The 18,288-nt window shown below is 39.4% G+C and overlaps 1 protein-coding gene and 1 pseudogene across 2 annotated transcripts in view; one reads left to right on the forward strand and one right to left on the reverse strand.

Annotated features, from left to right (window-relative positions):
• The first annotated feature begins 2,228 nt into the window (after positions 1–2,228).
• The window catches only part of LOC150093813 (SAC3 domain-containing protein 1), a 120,962-nt gene continuing 104,902 nt past the window's right edge, over positions 2,229–18,288 (forward strand). The window contains exons 1-3 of one of the 2 annotated variants that reach the window (XM_090412985.1): positions 2,229–3,043; positions 7,688–7,750; positions 7,876–7,950. In XM_090412985.1, coding sequence (XP_090269111.1) covers positions 7,933–7,950 — 18 coding nt within the window. In that variant the 5' untranslated portion in view covers positions 2,229–3,043; positions 7,688–7,750; positions 7,876–7,932. The remainder of the gene's footprint in view (positions 3,044–7,687; positions 7,751–7,875; positions 7,951–18,288) is intronic. The other variant, XM_090412984.1, reaches the window with a different exon arrangement.
• LOC150093814 (5S ribosomal RNA) lies at positions 7,415–7,533 on the reverse strand (annotated as a pseudogene).

Consider the following 18,288-nt stretch of genomic DNA (forward strand, 5'->3'; position numbering starts at 1 on the left):
CCACTTCTCTACAACCAACCACATTGTTGAATGGAATCAAAGTTATATGCCTTATGTAAGAAATAACAGACAAGATATATCTGGCCCTTCTTCCCACTTCTCTACAACCAACCACATTGTTGAATGGAATCAAAGTTATATGCCTTATATAGAAGAAAACTACCGTTCCAGAGTCTTCGAAGGGGCAGCTACAGTGGCCCGTTCTACAAAAAACTCAACAGGAATCAAGGTTTAATCCTACCTGATATATGGAAGACCTTAATCAGATAACTAAACACACATGAAATGAACTTCAAACGTCAACTACAAAATGTTTCTCAACAAGTAAATCATGTATCCGCCACACGTGTATTGTTTCACGCTCAGTACTATTTTGTTATTGAATTAGAGTTGTCAGTTAGCATCTAGCTTGTAATTTACTTTACCTGCCTTATTTGTACCTTGAAGATGCCAACAGCAATAGCCGGCGAAACTGGTTGGTTATTAAATTGGTTATTACCACTTGACCAATACTTCTAAGGAAGAGGAGTTAGTTATTCAATAATTACTTTTTGTTTGCTTTTCTTGGTGTATATATATATATATATATATATATATATATATATATATATATATATGTTAAAGATACCAAGCAATTTTAAACCTGGTTTTACTCCATTTCCCAAGTAAGCAAACAGACTAAAAGTCAAGTTTGCGCCTGCAATTGATGCAAGTCTAACTGATCCCACAGGTAGTGCAGGACCAGGGCAACTCGTGGCAAAGGCGGAACAAGCTCCGATCACTAATCTTAATATTTACCCTTAATGCCAAAACACATCTCCAAGAAGGGGATGTATGATGTTTTGTATTAAAGGCAAGGGGCCACTACCCAGACCGGTTTCGACCTTTATTGAGGTCTCGTCAGTGGGAGCTAGGCTTAGAAATACCAAGATTTAGTAATACAGAGCTTGTAAGTGTTTCGCCAAAGCAAGTTACCATAAGGTGTTTTAACCTTATTAAATAAAAATCTCTGGAGGAGATATAAATGTAGAAAGTATTTTTACCTTGGGTATAAATATGTTAAAGATACCAAGCAATTTTAAACCTGGTTTTACTCCATTTCCCAAGTAAGCAAACAGACTAAAAGTCAAGTTTGCGCCTGCAATTGATGCAATACTGGTCCTGCACTACCTGTGGGATCAGTTAGACTTGCATCAATTGCAGGCGCAAACTTGACTTTTAGTCTGTTTGCTTACTTGGGAAATGGAGTAAAACCAGGTTTAAAATTGCTTGGTATCTTTAACATATTTATACCCAAGGTAAAAATACTTTCTACATTTATATCTCCTCCAGAGATTTTTATTTAATAAGGTTAAAACACCTTATGGTAACTTGTTTTGGCGAAATACTTACAAGCTCTGTATTACTAAATCTTGGTATTTCTAAGCCTAGCTCCCACTGACGAGACCTCAATAAAGGTCGAAACCGGTCTGGGTAGTGGCCCCTTGCCTTTAATACAAAACATCATACATCCCCTTCTTGGAGATGTGTTTTGGCATTAAGGGTAAATATTAAGATTAGTGATCGGAGCTTGTTCCACCTTTGCCACGAGTTGCCCTGGTCCTGCACTACCTGTGGGATCAGTTAGACTTGCATCAATTGCAGGCGCAAACTTGACTTTTAGTCTGTTTGCTTACTTGGGAAATGGAGTAAAACCAGGTTTAAAATTGCTTGGTATCTTTAACATATTTATACCCAAGGTAAAAATACTTTCTACACACACACACACATATATATATATATATATATATATTGTGAAAATACCGTTTATTTTCATATCTATGGGCAGTTTGAGAAAGAGCATCGTAGGTTTGATTCTCGTTGTTGGGGTAGGGATGTATATATATGTGTATGTATTCATTCATCCATCAGTGGTCCTAACAGTCATTTAAGAGTCCCACGACCTTCCAACTCTTCTTGGATTTCGCAACAGCACTGTAATTCGAGGATAAGAGATCAGGTTGTTAACACTATGCCTCCCAGTGTGTCCTATGGCCGTAAAATATGTGTATGTATGTATAGCCTTGTGAAAGTACCGTTTACTTTTATAGCGATGGGCAGTTTGAGAAAAGAAAAAAAAAAAAAAACCGTAATTTGATTCTCTTTGTTGGCTTGGGAATGCACTCCAGGCTTTTCTTCGGCTCATTCTCAAGAGCTATACGATCAATGCACAAGCAAAAAGGGATCTGTCACCTTTCACAAATAGTGAGAAGAGAACTTTTCACCATTTGTATATGTAATTGGTAAAAAGGATCTAATTTTCATGCTTTCTGGTCATGTTTTATTTTATTTTATTTTTAAATTCCAAACTATGAGAAGATGTGAGTCGTAAGAGGACGAATGGTGTTCAATGCTATTCACGAGAGTATCGTAGCAGACGAAGTGAGCAGGACATGTTTTTTCAGCTGATCTCGATGAGGGATTACTGAATTTAATTTTGGTATAGACTCAGATTGCAAGATTTTTGAGATGTATAGTAAAGAATGCTGTAAAAAACTTTGCGCCACACATTGCACTTGTCGATTACATCGATATTCAGGCTGACCGAAATTTTTTTTTCTAAAAAGTAGTGGAGTAGTTGTTTCCCAGATTTGTTTTATTATAGTTGCCATTTACAGTGTTCGTTAATTACAAAAATGCTTGGTAGTTGTATGTGTATTAAAGAGCCGTTTAAAATTTAATCACTAAGTGTCAATGTCAAACTGCTCAATGATATGACTTAAATTTTTTTAATATAGTGTTTTTAAGAATCACGTGGCCCTAATATGACTCCATTAGACCAAGTTCTTTTTACAGGATTCTGTGTTCAAATCAAATTGCCATGACAGTATTGGAAAACTTTTCTTCGATGAAAATATTGGTGATGCCGACCTCTAAATATGCGTAGTTATTAAAGCACTACTTTACTCTCAATGTCATATAAAAATTCACTAAAAGAGAGATTGTTTGCCCCACCTGTCATGGGCACTTGTTTCGAAATGTGCCCATTAAAAGAGAGACAATGGTAAGTTACGTAAAATATTTGATTTGCTAAAAGCTCGTCCATAAGCTATGTAATGCATTGGAATAAGGCCTGGGGGGGGTAATATTTTGTGATGGTAAGTTGGCACTACAGTATAACGTGGTGTTGAATGTTATACATTCTTTGTGATGGAAGAATGAAGGACTTAAGAAATAAAATAAAAAAGTGTTACATAATATATGGAAGAGCCCTGATATTTTTTCTCCTGTTTAGATAAACCTTTATAATAATATGGAAGAAGCAGCAGAAATGATATATCCTCTTTTATTATTATTATTATTATTAATGTTAATAAGAAATAACTACCACACTAGCAATAAGTATAGCTAAGTAAATTAAATAGAAATGTCAGGAGCTCAGCTGTGATATCCCTCTGAGAGCCTCAGCTACTAATAGCTTAAACAAGTTTGAGTGCAGTTAGTAGTTGGATGGGGATCAATCATTCGATGCTGTTGGCACACTCTCCTTCTATGAGTCTTAGGACTCCCTGGAGGTTTCACATAATAATAATAATAATATCTCCATAGAATCAGAAGGATCATTGCAGGAGACTCATCCACATTTTCCCATCACTTTATTGTCATAATCACAGTTTCAGTTGTTCCTCCTGGTAAACATTCCTCTAATATTCTATTTTGCACACCCTGAATCATTCAATCTCCATGGATCATACCCCCACCCCTCACAGAACCATTTCTTTGCACACACCTGCACCTCTTTTTTCTCTTTCTTATTATTCTCACACCCTTCTGATGACAGCTTTTTTTTTCCTCTCCCTGGCTGAGTGGTTAGTGTACCCACTCTCCAACCAATAGGTCACAGGTTCAAATCCTGCTGTAGGCATGGATGTTTGTGATTGTTTTACCTTGTGTGCTGCTGTAACCTTTGATATCGTGTAGTATGACCCTTGCTGTCCTTGCACCATTAAAAACCATAAATCATCATCCTTGCTCCCTAATGTTTTCTGTTTCTTCTTGTTCCCTTATTCTTTCATTCTCTCAACCCCATCTAATCTCTCCTTTGCCCTCTCCTTCTTTTGGCCCTCTTTCACTTCTGCTCTAGTTCTTCATACAGCAACTAATCATTTGTCAAGCCTTCTAACCTCTCCATTCTCCATCTTCAACTTGGTCCTCATAATTACATCTCTTTTACTCAAAATACATCTCTTTTACTCACTGCCTCCTCTCTGACTACCTCATTTTCCTTTCCAGGACTCAAGATCTACAACGTAAGTTTGAGAGTCGGCATATATAACACATACATATACACTATCTGATCAAAAGTATCTGGACACCCTCTGTGATTCATAAAAACTGATGTCTAGATGTCACTACAACCTCACTTACCAGTATAAAAGGAGGCACGGGTGTTCAGTGATAAGAGATACAAGCAAAATGGGCAGGTCAAGGGAGCTCAGTGACTTCGAACGTGAACTAGTTATTGGTTTCCACATCAGTAAGAAATCTGTCAGAGACATTTCAATCCTTCTCAAGTTGCCCAAGTCAACAGTTGGTGACGTGATTGTGAAGTGGAAGCGTGAAGGCACAACCACAACAGAACCATGGTCAGGCTGCGTTTAATGACAGACAGGGACTGTCGAGCAATTTCCACAAGGTGGTTCATGGAAATCGCCAGACATTGAGTGAAACAATCACCCGGGAGTTCTGCAGTGTTACTAAGTGTCCAGCAGCACCATGACTGTGCGTCGAGAGTTAAGAGGAATGGGTCAAGTAGTTGCCTATAAACCAAACATTTCTCCTGTGAACACTAAGCGCTGTCTGTAGTGGTGTAAAGCGCAATACCACTGGACAGTGGACAACTGAAATCATGTGATTTGGAGTGATGAATCATGCTTTACCATGTGATTTCCATCGAAATTGAAATGTGTCCATTAAAATGAACACATTTTAATGGACACATTTCAACAGTCCAATGGGAGGGTGCGGGTGTGGCGAATGCCTGGAAAACGATTCCTGCAAGCATGTGTAGTGGTGAAATTTGGAGGAGGTGGCATTACAGTGTGGGGGTCTTTTTCATGGAATGGATTTGGGCCTCTCATAACACTACATGGAAATCTAAATGTGGAAGGGTACAAGGACATTTTGACCTGTTGCGTACGTACTGTCTACAGTAGAAGATCAATTCGGTGATGACTTGTATATATCAGCATGACAGTGCTACCTGTCATAAAGCAAGGTCTGTGAGGGAATGGTTTGTGGACAGTAGTGTTCCAAAAATGGACTGGCCAACCCAGAGCCCTGACCTGAATCCATCCCATAGAACACCTTTGGGATGAATTAGACACCAACTTCATTCCAGACCCCAACGACCTATATCACGAACTGCTCTGGCTACAGCTCTTCAGGAAGAATGAGCAGCCATTCCTCCAGAGACATTCCGATACCTGGTAGAAAGTCTCCCTGGCAGAGTTAGAGCTGTCATAGAAGCAAAGGGTGAACCCACCCCGTATTATTGTCCACTACTGGAAAGTGTGTCACAGGGAAAGTCTGATTACAGTTTCGAGTAGGTGTCCAGATGCTTTTGTTTACTATCAAAAGTTTGCTCATTACATCTTCTAAAAATTAGTGTTGTCAAGTTATTAAGTAATAGAGTGCATAATGTTTGCTCTTCTCCCTCAGGCTTACAAGTTCTCACTATCCAAACTTAAATGGAATTAAATGGTTACAATCCTCATCAAATCCAACACATAATTTAGTCTTGCATTCCAGCATCTAAGGATTCTTTGCTAAACCACGTTGTTCCGATTGCATATATTTCTGGCATCTCTGAGATATAAAAGATAAATTGTCAATGCCATCTTTAGCTTTTTCTTTTCCAGATCCATTGTGAATGTAATTTGACATACTTTGGGCAGATAGACCATTCCGTTTGAAGTACAACATTGAATACACGAAACCTCAAAAGTCTGGTCTTGCACAACATTGTAGTGATACCAAGCACAGTATCTTATGGGATGAATCTTGTCCTCTTCATGGAAGCAGTGTTAAATATAAAGGCCTTTCCAAAGAAAATTATGAAGCACTTTTACACCAGCTAACCTGAATCGGAATGATTCTCTCTCTCTCTTTCCCCCAAAAGTTTGGGAGATTTTCATCTTATGTAAATATCAAAAATAAGTTTTTATTATTATTATTTTTTTAATCATGTGGGAACTGTTTTTAATTGGTGAACTAATTGTTGTATTTAATTTGTGTTCCTGTTCTTTGAATTGCTTGCAGTTTCCACATTAATGATCTGTTAATTTCAATATGAAATATCTGTGCCTTTCATTAAAGAGTGTTATTGTACTTATCATTAGTTTGTTTGATTGCTATGCCACTGGTACCTTTAAAGATTAATTATTTTTATTTATTTTTTATTTTTTTCCATGCATCATTATGGGAATTTCATGTTTCCAAATTATTTATTTATTGGTCTTCAGATTCACAGTTAATCAATCTAAAAACCTGCTTTCTAATGCTCTTCCTTAACTTGTCCTTTGCTGGCCTGATTAACCAAGTGGATAGTGTCTCCACTCTCAACTTTACAGATTGTGGAAATCATCCACCTAGGACATTTCAAGAATGTCCTAGGTGGATGATTTCCATCCATTTGAAGACCACTCTCTGCTTAATTAGTAGCCTGAAATGATTTGAAAGAGCACCATAGTTGCTTTTTAGAGTATTTTCTAGTTTATCTAACCCTTAGTCCACTCGTGGCATGAATATGCTGTAGGTTTATAATGTTGCATGGGGAAAAAAGTAGACAAGTATGTTTTGAATAAGTAAAGGATATATTATAAATCACTGATGGAGATACAAATATATGTTATTCAAATGCTATAAATATTTATAACAAGATTCCTGGTACTTGGATCACAAGTAAAATCATATGATAACATATTTCTGGAGCCCTGTATTAAATACAGTTACTGTATAGGATTACCTTTCATTGCATATTTATTCTTCAAGATTAGAAAATTTTCAGTTTGGTCCTTTATTCTACTGAGAAACGAAGGATTCATTCCTGGAAGTTTAGGATGATTGGTCAAACAAGGCTGAGTGAGTAGAATGCCAAGTATGTTATTGATGAATGAATATAAGAAATTATTATTACATCACACCTCCAGGGAGTCGAAAGACTCATCGAGGGAGGGTATCAACTCTACAACTCTTCGTCTCACAACTCCACCAACCTTCATCATCTAACACCAATGCCATCTACTGCCGACTACCACCACTAGTGCTTTCACAGACAATCACAAACATCCATGGTGGAATTTGAACCTGCAGCCTTTTGGCTGAATAGCAGATATGCTAACCACTCGGCCAACCAGGCTGACAAAATAATTAATGCCAGCAGCATCCAGGGTTCCCAGGTGGGAACCCTCCAAAGTACTAACTGGGCTCAGGTTTGCTTAACTTCAGTAATCAGATGAGAACTGGTGCTTTCAAACCAATCTGGCTGCTGACAGACAAATATGATAGGTAGTGTGTAATTTGTCATGAGCCACCTGTAATGAATCTAGGACTCTTTGATGGTACTTAAATAATAAAAATAATAATATATTTCACATTATTACCTTCTCTTCTTCAAAAAGTAAAACTTCGTTTTGTTTATTAATAGGAGAGAAAGAAATGGCGTTCTGCACCCATTAGAAATTTTAACTGGAAGTGAAAATCATCAGCGGTAAGAATCTGAACAATATTTTTTGAGATTCAGTAAATCATATTACATACTTATTTTCTAAGCAAATAATTTAAATGATGGCTATATTAGAATTGTTTTTGTCCCATCTTCCATTTATGTAATAGACTCAGCGATCTGTTAAGACTAAGAACCTGCATCATCATCATCCTCAAATTCCTGATATGAGGGACATCCAGAAAGTAAGTTCCAATGGGCTGTAAGAGAAACAAAAATATATTTATAAAAATATATTTTATTGGAAATTAAAGTAGACATCTTTCACTAATTTTCTACATAATTTCTGTCATTGTTCAGGCACTTATCATAACGGGGCACCGAGAGTTTTATATCTTCATCATAGAAAGTTGCCGCCTGTGACACAAACCACATATTGACTGATTCTTAGACCTCGTTGTTGTCTTGAAACCTCTTGCCACCAAGGAAAGATTTCAGATCTTTGAACAGGTGAAAGTCACTTGGCATGAGGTCAGGACTATATGGGGGATAATGGAATTGTTCTCATCCGAAATTGGCGAGTCACGAGTCAATAATTTGCCGATGAATTTCAGCTGCTTTAACATTCCTTGCATTCAAGAAACGGATAACTGACCTAATTTCACATGCCGCAGGTGATTTGAATTTCTTAGACATTATAAACACACACCAAGAAGCATACGCACTGCAAGAATGTCTGAAAATGGCACCAACGCCTTGCTAAGGCATCAACAAACTCGGCACTCACAGCGCTGCGATGAAAATATTTAAAAACGGAATTTACTTTCTGGACATCCCTCATATATACCCTCAAGGAGTATATATGAGGGATGTCCAGAATGGAACAGGGAAGATTAGCAAAACAAGTGTTCTCTGCCAGGTTGGCAGGAAAAAGACCCAAATCAGTCTGTTACCTGTCAAGACTCCTATATTATCAGGTCTTATATTTCTGTTTTCTAAAGCACTTTTTACTGTATCAATCTTCCCTGTTCCATTCTGTTTAAGTGACCATACAACTTAAGATTAGCTCTGCTAATGCATTCCTGGATGCTGACAATGGTAAGTTCTTTCCTAATACCCTCGTTTTTAATATGATATTGCCATTGATGCCTTAACCCGAGGTACCTGATGCAGGACCATGCCTTACTTTATGTAATATACATCTGTTATATTATCTGTAGACTAGTCCTCTCCCCTTCTTTCTTTGCTTGTTTCTTCTCTTCTTGCTCCTTATCCCCAATGCTATTAGAGTATTCGAGGGCTAGGGGTGAATCTTTCTTATCTTGCTATGTCATTTCGCCTATTGCAGCCACTGAAGGGGACAAGCTAGCCCCAATAGGTGCCAGTCCCAAGCCTGGATAAATGGCGAGGGTTGACATCAGGAAGAGTATCCAGTCATAAAACTTCACTGCCAGCTCTATCTGTGATCAAATGAGTTGAAAAGAAAGTGATATGAGTGCTAGTGTTGTGTCGTACTTTCTACTCATATATCTATTATTTAGTCTTTGGGTCAAATCCCCATTAAACTCTCATTCGGGTATCACGTGGTACATCTTGGGGGGGGGGGAGAAAGGAATTGCCTCGAGATTGAGCCAATACCAGAGTATCAGATTTTCTGAGATCAACCCCTCGTAAAACACTAAGAAATTTATATTTCGCTGCGCCACTTAACGCTTTTAGATTAAACAGTATTGTCAATCAAGAGGTGATCTCAAGACAGTACTTAAGTGATACCTTGAAATTTTGCAGACGTAGCCAAAATCTATTTTTATTCTAGTCTCCCGCCTAGGTTCATAGTACTTTTTTGTAAGCGGTGCATCGGATTCCGGAAATCACAGATAGTCTTAGTTGTGTACAAAAGCAAGGTTTATTAGATATCATAAATGTGTGCATACAATACAATTAGCTTAATTCCCACCTTAAGGTGGAGTTCCTGAAAGTCGGGATGGAATTCGAGCATTACAATAATATAAGTATACTCAAACTGATTAAACTATAAATCCCTGAAGTAAGATTTCTTATTTTTACCCTTAAATACCTTAATCATGCATGATTATCACAATAACTTTTTATTTTTTAGGTTCAATCAAACCACACAAGATAGCATTTATATCTTTTACAATCCCTTCATTGACAGCAATTCCTTACTTTAAACATATTCTTAACCTCCTAGAACATATTATGTAACTCTATCACAAATAGAGACAGTAAAATTTTAAGGTAACTCTCTCTAGATCACTGCAGTTCAGTCCTAATTAATATCAATAATGTTCCTTCCTCTGGTTTACAACGTGGCACAAATCTTTCATTCACAATCAGCAAAATACAAATAAAGTCCACTTATCTGTCCTTGGTTCTGCATCGCATGAAAGGTCTACCGGAATCTGCCTCTCCCTAGACGAAATGTCCATGTGATCCAATCTGGCTTTCTACGGACGGCCGGGCTTATTCCTTCCGTGGAGTACTACATCTAGTTCCGCCGCTGTGTCTATTGAAACCCTCCGGAATGGAGGCACTGCCACCCTTCACCTGCTCACGACACCGCGAGATGAACACCAGGAGATCCAGGAACAAAAAGCCCTTTTTTTCAAGGGTGCTAGACCCTTATATTTTCACCTTTCTTTCTCGGCGATTCTCACATTCCGCGATGTCCACCCAATGCACTCACGTGGACTCACGTCACGGTATCCAGCTTTTTCAGCTATATCCCATGTGCGCTGACGCCACACGATTGCTTGGGACGAACAGTTCCTTTGCGTTGCTGCTCCGTGACCTTTGGACTTCACCCCCCCCAATCTTGAACTTGTGCTAACATTCTATCTCTTAGTACACAATGCTCTATTAAACTTTGCTAAAGATCTACACTTCCATTATTATTTAACTAATTTGCGAGTGGTACAAAATGCATACTCATTTGTTTTCTCATAGTATGAAATATTTGATATATTTACAATGCATTATTTTAATACTCAGAGGCAAGCATGGTATAATGTTTCTTATTGTGTGTTCGCTCTGTTCTACAATGATAAGATGAAATATTTTATGTTTCCAACTTATCAGGGTTAACACTAGGGCGTGCCCCCTTAAGCGACGTGCAGCCACATTGTCCTGCAGCTGCGAGAAGTGGACGAGGGCTACCGCATCAAGAGCGGTTGCGGTTAAAGAAGCGAACCCAGCAAGTGGAGAGAATGTTGTGAGTGGGAACATTGAATGTTGGAAGCATGACTGGAAGGGGAAGAGAAGAGGTGGCAGTCATGATGAGGAAGAGGAAGTCGGACATTTTATCTGTGCAGGAGACAGGTGGAAGGGGGAAAAGGCAAAGGAACTAGGAGATGGATATAAATTGTTCTACTCTGGAGGGAATAAAGAGGGAAGAAATGGTGTCGGAATTGTGGTGTGTGGCAGAATGAAGGACGAAGTACTGGAAGTGGGTAGGAGGAATGACAGGATCATGTGAATGAAACTGGGTCTTGGAGAAGAGCAACTGGCCATCTTATGTGTATATGCCCTACAAATTGACTGTACAGCAGAAGAGGAAGATGAATTCTGGAACGTGCTAGATGAAGAAATGAGGGAACTGGAAGAAAATGAGATGGTGATTATCGGAGGAGACTTGAACGGACACATAGGGAGACAGAATAGGGACTGTGAAAGGTGCATGGTGGCCGTGGAGTGGAAATGATGAACCAGGAAGGAGAAAGGATTTTGGACTTTGCAGTAGCGTTTGATCTGACAATTGTGAACTCCTTTTTCTGTAAGAGGGAAGAGCATTTGATAACACAGATTGTTCACAGATTGACTACATTTTGACTAGAAGAAAACATCTTAAGGCAGTAACAAATTGTAAGGTAATCCCAACAGATCAAGTGGTGCAGCAACACCGGCTGTTGTGCGCAGACTTTAAAATAAAGTCGAAGATAAGAACCTTTGGAAGCCATGGGAGGAAGAAAATTAAGTGGTTTTGCTTAAAAGAAGAGCATGTGAAGAACCGTTATAGGGAGAATGTGTTAGAGAGCATTTCGGATGGACTACAAAGTGTAGTCTGGAGGAAGGGTATTAAGGAGAGATAATACCCTTCCTCCAAACTACATGGAAGGCCTCCACTGGGGGAAAAGGGAATTGACCTGCTGTGGCACCTGTTAATAAAAGTTTGTCAACAGGAAAATATACCCGAGGAATGGAGGGAAAGTACTCGTCCCCATCTACAAGAGTAAAGGGGATGCCCTAGACTGTAAGAATTACAGAGGAATAAAGTTGATGTCCCACACAATGAAAATCCTAGAGAGGGTTCTTGATGGAAGCCTGAGGAAGGAGGTGGAGATTGCAAAGGAGCAGTTTGGCTTGATGCCTGGTTGATCGACGATAGATGCTTTCTTTGGGTTACGACAGATGATGGAAAAGTTTTGAGAGAAGCAACGGGAGCTACATCTGGTATCTATTGATCTGGAGAAAGCATATGATAGAGTGCCAAGGCAAGAAGTCTGGAGGTGTCTGAGGGAGAAGAAGGACCGGATAATATGTCAAGTTGGTGCAGGAGATGTACAGAAATACGAAAACAAGAGTTCGAACCTGCCAGGGAGAGACAGAAAGTTTTCCAGTGACAGTTGGCTTGCATCAAGGGTCAGCATTAAGTCTCTTCCTCTTTAATATTGTGATGGAGGAGGTGAGAGAAGATCCGCCTTGGACTATGTTGTATACATATGACATCGTGTTGTGTGCAGAATCAAGAGAAGAAGTGGCAGCTAAACTGGAAAGTTGGAGGAAAGTACTGGAAGAGAGAGGTATGAGACTGAGCAGAAGTAAGACAGAGTATATGTGTTGCGAAGTGGATGGCAGCCAGGAGACAGATCTGGAAGGAAATGTCATCAGGAAGGTCAGCGACTTTAGATACTTAGGTTCAACAATGAAAGAGGATGGTGAGGCTGAGAAGGAAGTGGGATGCAAGATACAAGCAGGATGGAGGAACTGGAGAGAGATGGCTGGGTGCTGATCAATCTAAAAGGCAAAAATCTACAGGACAGTAGTGAGACCAGCTATGACGTATGTTATGGAAATAGTGGCCCTGAAGAAAAATAACATCAGCAGGATGGAGGTAGCGGAGTTGAGAATGCCTAGGCGGATGTGCGGTGTGACCAGAAAGGATCGTCTGAGAAATTATTATTATTATTACAGGCAACTCCAAGGAGTCGATAGACTCATTGAGGGAGGCCCTAACATCATGTCAAGAACAACTATTCGACATTCACACAGTATCGATCATACCTCGCCTTCAACTCATTCACAGTCATAGCACCCACAACAGACTCGGGCAGCTTATTCCACTCATTCACCACTTTCTAAGTAAAAAACCTAGTTCTAACACCCTTGCTAACCACACTCTTGCCCAGCTTCCATGTATGGCCACTAGTCCATCCACCACCAGTCCTATTCTCAAAAATATCTTCTGAATTAATCTTATAGAAACCCTTCAATAATTTGAATGTCTCAATCATATCACCCCTTTTCCACCTATCAACCAATTTCTGCCACCCACAAATCTTCAACCTGTTCTCATAAGGTTCATTCCATAGACCTGCTATCATCTTGGTCACTCATCTCTGAATCCTCTCCACCTCCTCCCCATCAAGAAACCCTGGCACCCATATCTCAACACAGTAGTCTAGATGGGGTCTTAACAAGGCTTGATATACAGGAACAATAACCTGTTTGTCTCTGCTTGTTAAAGTATTTTTCAGCAACCAAGTGATTTGATGAGCTGATTTAGCCACTTTTGCGATGTGCCCCCTAAACTTCAACTCCCTATCCACCAACACTCTCAAATCCCTGGACTCGTCAATCTCCTGGAGCACAGTTTCACCAATGTGGTATACTACTGCCAATCTTTTCATCCCAAAATGCATAACCTTACACTTTGCCACATTAAATTGACATCCATTCTCCTTAGCCCAGTCCTCCAACCTATCCAAATCATCCTGCAAAATTTTGACATCCTGTGCACTCACTATTGCTTTACCCAACTTTGCATCATCAGCAAACAAATGAACACTTCCTATCAGATCCTTTCCTATATCGTTAATGAACAAATTGAATAGTGGTTCAAGAACAGAACCTTGCGGCCTACCACTAATCACAGTCCGTCTTTTGGATGGCCTGTGACTAGTGGTGTGCCGTCCAAAAGATGTGTGGTGTAGCTGCCTGGGACTCTACTCCTGAATAAACGACTATCTGATATCTCTCCATCAACCACCCTCCTATCCATCTCACCAACCCTATATTCATCCCCATATGCTGCAGTTTACTGATTAGAATTCCATGTGGTATCCTGTGAAATGCCTTAGCAAGATTCAGTAGAATCACTGTAAACCCATTACCCTTATCCAGTTCTGCCGTCACTGTGTTATAAAACGTGAGCAAGTTACTGAGGCATGATCTACCCTTCACAAAACCATACTGTCCCCCATACTGTATCCCATTTTCATCTATCCAATCCTGTATTTTCCTCTTGACTATTTTCTCCAAGACCTTGAGAACGATTCCTGATATGCTGATCAGTCGGTAATTTACAACAGTAGTCGTGGAACCTCCTTTATGCAGTGGAACTATTTTCCCCTCTTTCCATCCCCCTCGGGACTAACCCAGACCCGAGACTCAAATTAAACAAAATGGTCAAGGGCACTGACAATTCTTTAGCCGCTTCATGTATGACACAAGCTGGTATACCATCCAATCCTACAGATGTATTGACATTGAGGTTTTGTAATAGACTATTCACCTCCTCTTCATTCACCACAATTCCCATATAAGCTATTTGTTCATTCATTCCTGCAATGTCACCACCTGGATGATATACTCTTGCAAAGTGCTCGCTCAGTAATTCCACTATATCAACTGATTTGGTTACCTCCCTACCATCAGCATTCTTTAAAATAATTCTGCCATATACGTTTTTTCTTTTACTTGCAACATATCGAAAAAAATGTTTGGGATTATCTTTAGCCTGCATGGCTAATCTTCTTTCATAACCCGCTTTTGCTTTTCTTACCACATTCGTTACCCTTCTGGCCTGCGCTTTATACCGTTCATGTGCCTGTCGGTCACCTTTCTTCTTAAATTCCCTCCATAGTTGTTTCTTTTTTTGCAGCTCAAGCTTAATGGTGTTATTCATCCATTTAACCCCTACTTGATTTACTATTCGGACTCTAGGTATACAGTCAACCAACACTTCTTAACTGCCTCCCATGCACTATCAACATCCAGCCCTTGCAGTTTTACATGCCATGGCACTGAACCAATCAAACTCCTAAGCTTGTCATACTTACCAGCTCGATAATTCCACATGTACCCTGTCTTAATTGTAAATTCCACACCTTTAGCCACCTCCCAAGTCAAGACCCATGATCACTCTCACCAATTGGTGGCAACATGGTCATATTCATTACAGCCAAATTCTCAGATGCAATTACTAGGTCAAGCACTCTCTGACCCCTAGTGTTTTCCATTACATGCTGTCGCAGATAGTTATCCCTTAATAACCCGTATGAAATCCAATTCCTTCCTCCCATGTATCCTCTCCTCCTTCCAATCTTACCATAGTTGAAATCTCCCATAATAATTACCCTGCTTCCACTCATTTCATCTATTTACTTATGCATACTATCTCCACCATCTATTCCATAACCTGGTCTATAGCAGCACCCAACTATATATTTTGTTCTGCTAGTCTCAATCTCACACCAAATAGCCTCAAATGTGCTCTTTTCTCTAGCCTGTAGTTCCACTACTATTCTCCTTGGCTGCAGCTCATCAGCTATCATCAATAACATTCCTCCTCCCATTTTATTCTCCCTGTCAATCCTGAACATACCATATCCCTTGCATTCAATCCCACTAGCTATATCATCTTCTGTCAACCATGTTTCACTAATGCCAATAACCTGTGTCCTGGAAATGCCAACCAAGGTCAAAAATTCTTCCTTCTTGTTCCTAATACTTCTGGCATTAGTATACATGAATTGCAGAAGTCCATTTGTCCCATCCCTATTTTGATGCCTTATACTAACTATCCCATTCTGATTTGTTTTCCTTCGTACTCTCTCGGGCATATTACACACATTCATACACTCAACTGTCTGCCCAAAGTCTGCATATCTAAAGTAGATATGCAGACTACTAAATGACTATGTAAGGGGAACGGTGAAAGTTACGAACTTAGGAGCAAAGATACAGGAGGCAAGGTTGAGATGGTTTGGTCATGTGATGAGGAGGGAGGAAGAGTATGTGTGAAGAAACGTCATGCAGATGGTTGTGCAGGGGAGGAGGTGCAGATGGCCAGAGAAGAAATAGAGGGAGGTGGAGGAGGACTTGAGAATGAAGAACTTGGATGTGACTACACCCCTAGACAGGAGGTTGTGGAGGAGACTCACCACAAACAGCGACCCTACTTAACTGGGAAAAGCTGCAGAAATAGAAGAAGAAGAAGATTGCAATTGATGCCATCTGTTCATGCCCCTAATCTTTCTCTGGACTCTCATATCTGCGGTCTCTAGTCTTTGGTTAAGTGTTTTACTTCTAACCCAGCTCTCAGATCTAAGTTAAAGTTGATTTGAACACCATCTTGTATATATACAGCTGTTTAGTGTTTGGCTAATTTCTCTCTTATTCCATATACATTTATTCAGTTGACTTTTTACCATTCCAGCTTTGTTAATTCTGTTGTCTATTTCCATATTTAATTTACCATTTTCACTAAAAATCCACCATGGAGTTCTGATTTTTCTATCCTTGCAGACAACCTTACTACATGCCTCTCTGGCTGAATCAACCAGTGTTTTCTTCAGGGCTTGCCACTGAATCCCCAGGGTTTGGTTCTTGTTCTCAAACTCTTTCATTTTTTCTTGAATAATATTTGTGTATTTTAGTCTTCAGTTCACATCTGAGAGCTGTTCAACTTTTTTTTGTTTTAAAACTTTCTTACGTGTTCTTCTTTTCGATATGAAATTCACTTTTATCCTGCTCAAGACTAAATGGTGATCGCTTCCGATTTCAAATCCTCTGTACACTCTGGTGTCCTGCACCAGGGAGAAAACATCATTATCAACAATAACATAGTCAATGAGACTTTTCTTATTCCTTGCCTCTTCTCTCCATGTGAATTTGTGCACATTTTTATGTTGGAACATGGTGTTAGTAATAACCAGTCCATGTCCTGAGCAGAAATCCAACAAATATTTGCCATTATTATTAGCTTTGCCCTTTTCTCAAAATTTTCCCAAAATATATTTCTATGTCTGACAATCATTTCTTACTCTGCTATTTAGAACCCCAACAAGGACCTACTTTTCCTTTTTCATTGTGTCAGTTGCTTTCTCTAAAGTCTCAAAAAATTCCTCCATTTCTACCTTAGTAGAATCTTCTGTGGGACCATAATCACAAATAAGTCTCATTGTCCAGTTCCTCATTCTTATATTTGCCCACATCACTACTTGAGCAGCCTTAAGAACCTACACATGCCTGCCATTCTAGAAGATTAGTCTCATATTTAGTATTGAATACTATAGCTACTCCTTCTGTTCCTTGATTGTCTTTGCCTGAATATAACATTTTGTATTTATTGCTCAGAAAGATCTCACCAGTTTTTGTCTGTTTTGTTTCAGTCAACCCTATTATGTCGATCTGGTACTTATCCAGTTCCTCAGCTAGTTCCATTTCTTTACCATTCATGCTTCTTATGTTGATAGTACTGATCTTGAACTCTGGTGATGTTGAGTTGGTGTGGGTTTTAGGATTTGTTCCAGTAGCTGACTTTTCACTGTTCACATTGGTTCCCTGGTGAAAACAACGTGGGCCTTGTTTAATTGGGCAGCGCCCCAGCCTGAATGAAATTCTTTCATGTTGTACCATCATTTGAAATTTTGATTTAAGACGATAAGAATACAATTAGGTTGGCTAAATCCCAAATTGCCAGCCCATCCTCATCCGTTTAGTATCCAGGTAGATACCTAACAGGGTGCACCAGGAGAAGATGAGGATTGGATATTAAATCAGAAATAAAGATCCCAGATACATTGGAAAAAAATATGGGACACTTATGACTGAAGGTGAAAGTTTAGTATGCGCATCCATCACATATACCAGTCTTACAAAATGATTCTAACTTTCCAAGTGTGTGCGTGGTATGGTTTACTATGCACACACTTTACTAAGTATAAGTAAACAAATAGTAAAAAGCCAAACAAATAGTGTTTGGCTGCATATTTTCATTTCAACGTTCAGCAGGATCACAGGAGAATTAAAAAACCATATATTTTAACGGCAGCCGTACAGTAATTAATACTCTGCAAGCACCAACCTGTTTCTCTCAGAGCAAGCTTCTAAAATGGCGTGGGCCAAGCGGACCGTTCCGTGCTATTTAAAGCTGAGCCAATATCATGGCACACGCCAAAATGTCAATGCACATGTGCACTCTTCTAATGAACTTATCATTGCTGCAGTGTTGCCATCACTTGCCTTGAGAAAATAACAACGCGTCTACAGTTCCCTGTAAT

Source organism: Typopeltis vanoorti, chromosome 23 (genome assembly GCF_054136105.1).
Source record: "Typopeltis vanoorti isolate ZY-2024b chromosome 23, IOZ_Tvanoo_1.0, whole genome shotgun sequence".
Classification (NCBI taxonomy): domain Eukaryota; kingdom Metazoa; phylum Arthropoda; class Arachnida; order Uropygi; family Thelyphonidae; genus Typopeltis; species Typopeltis vanoorti.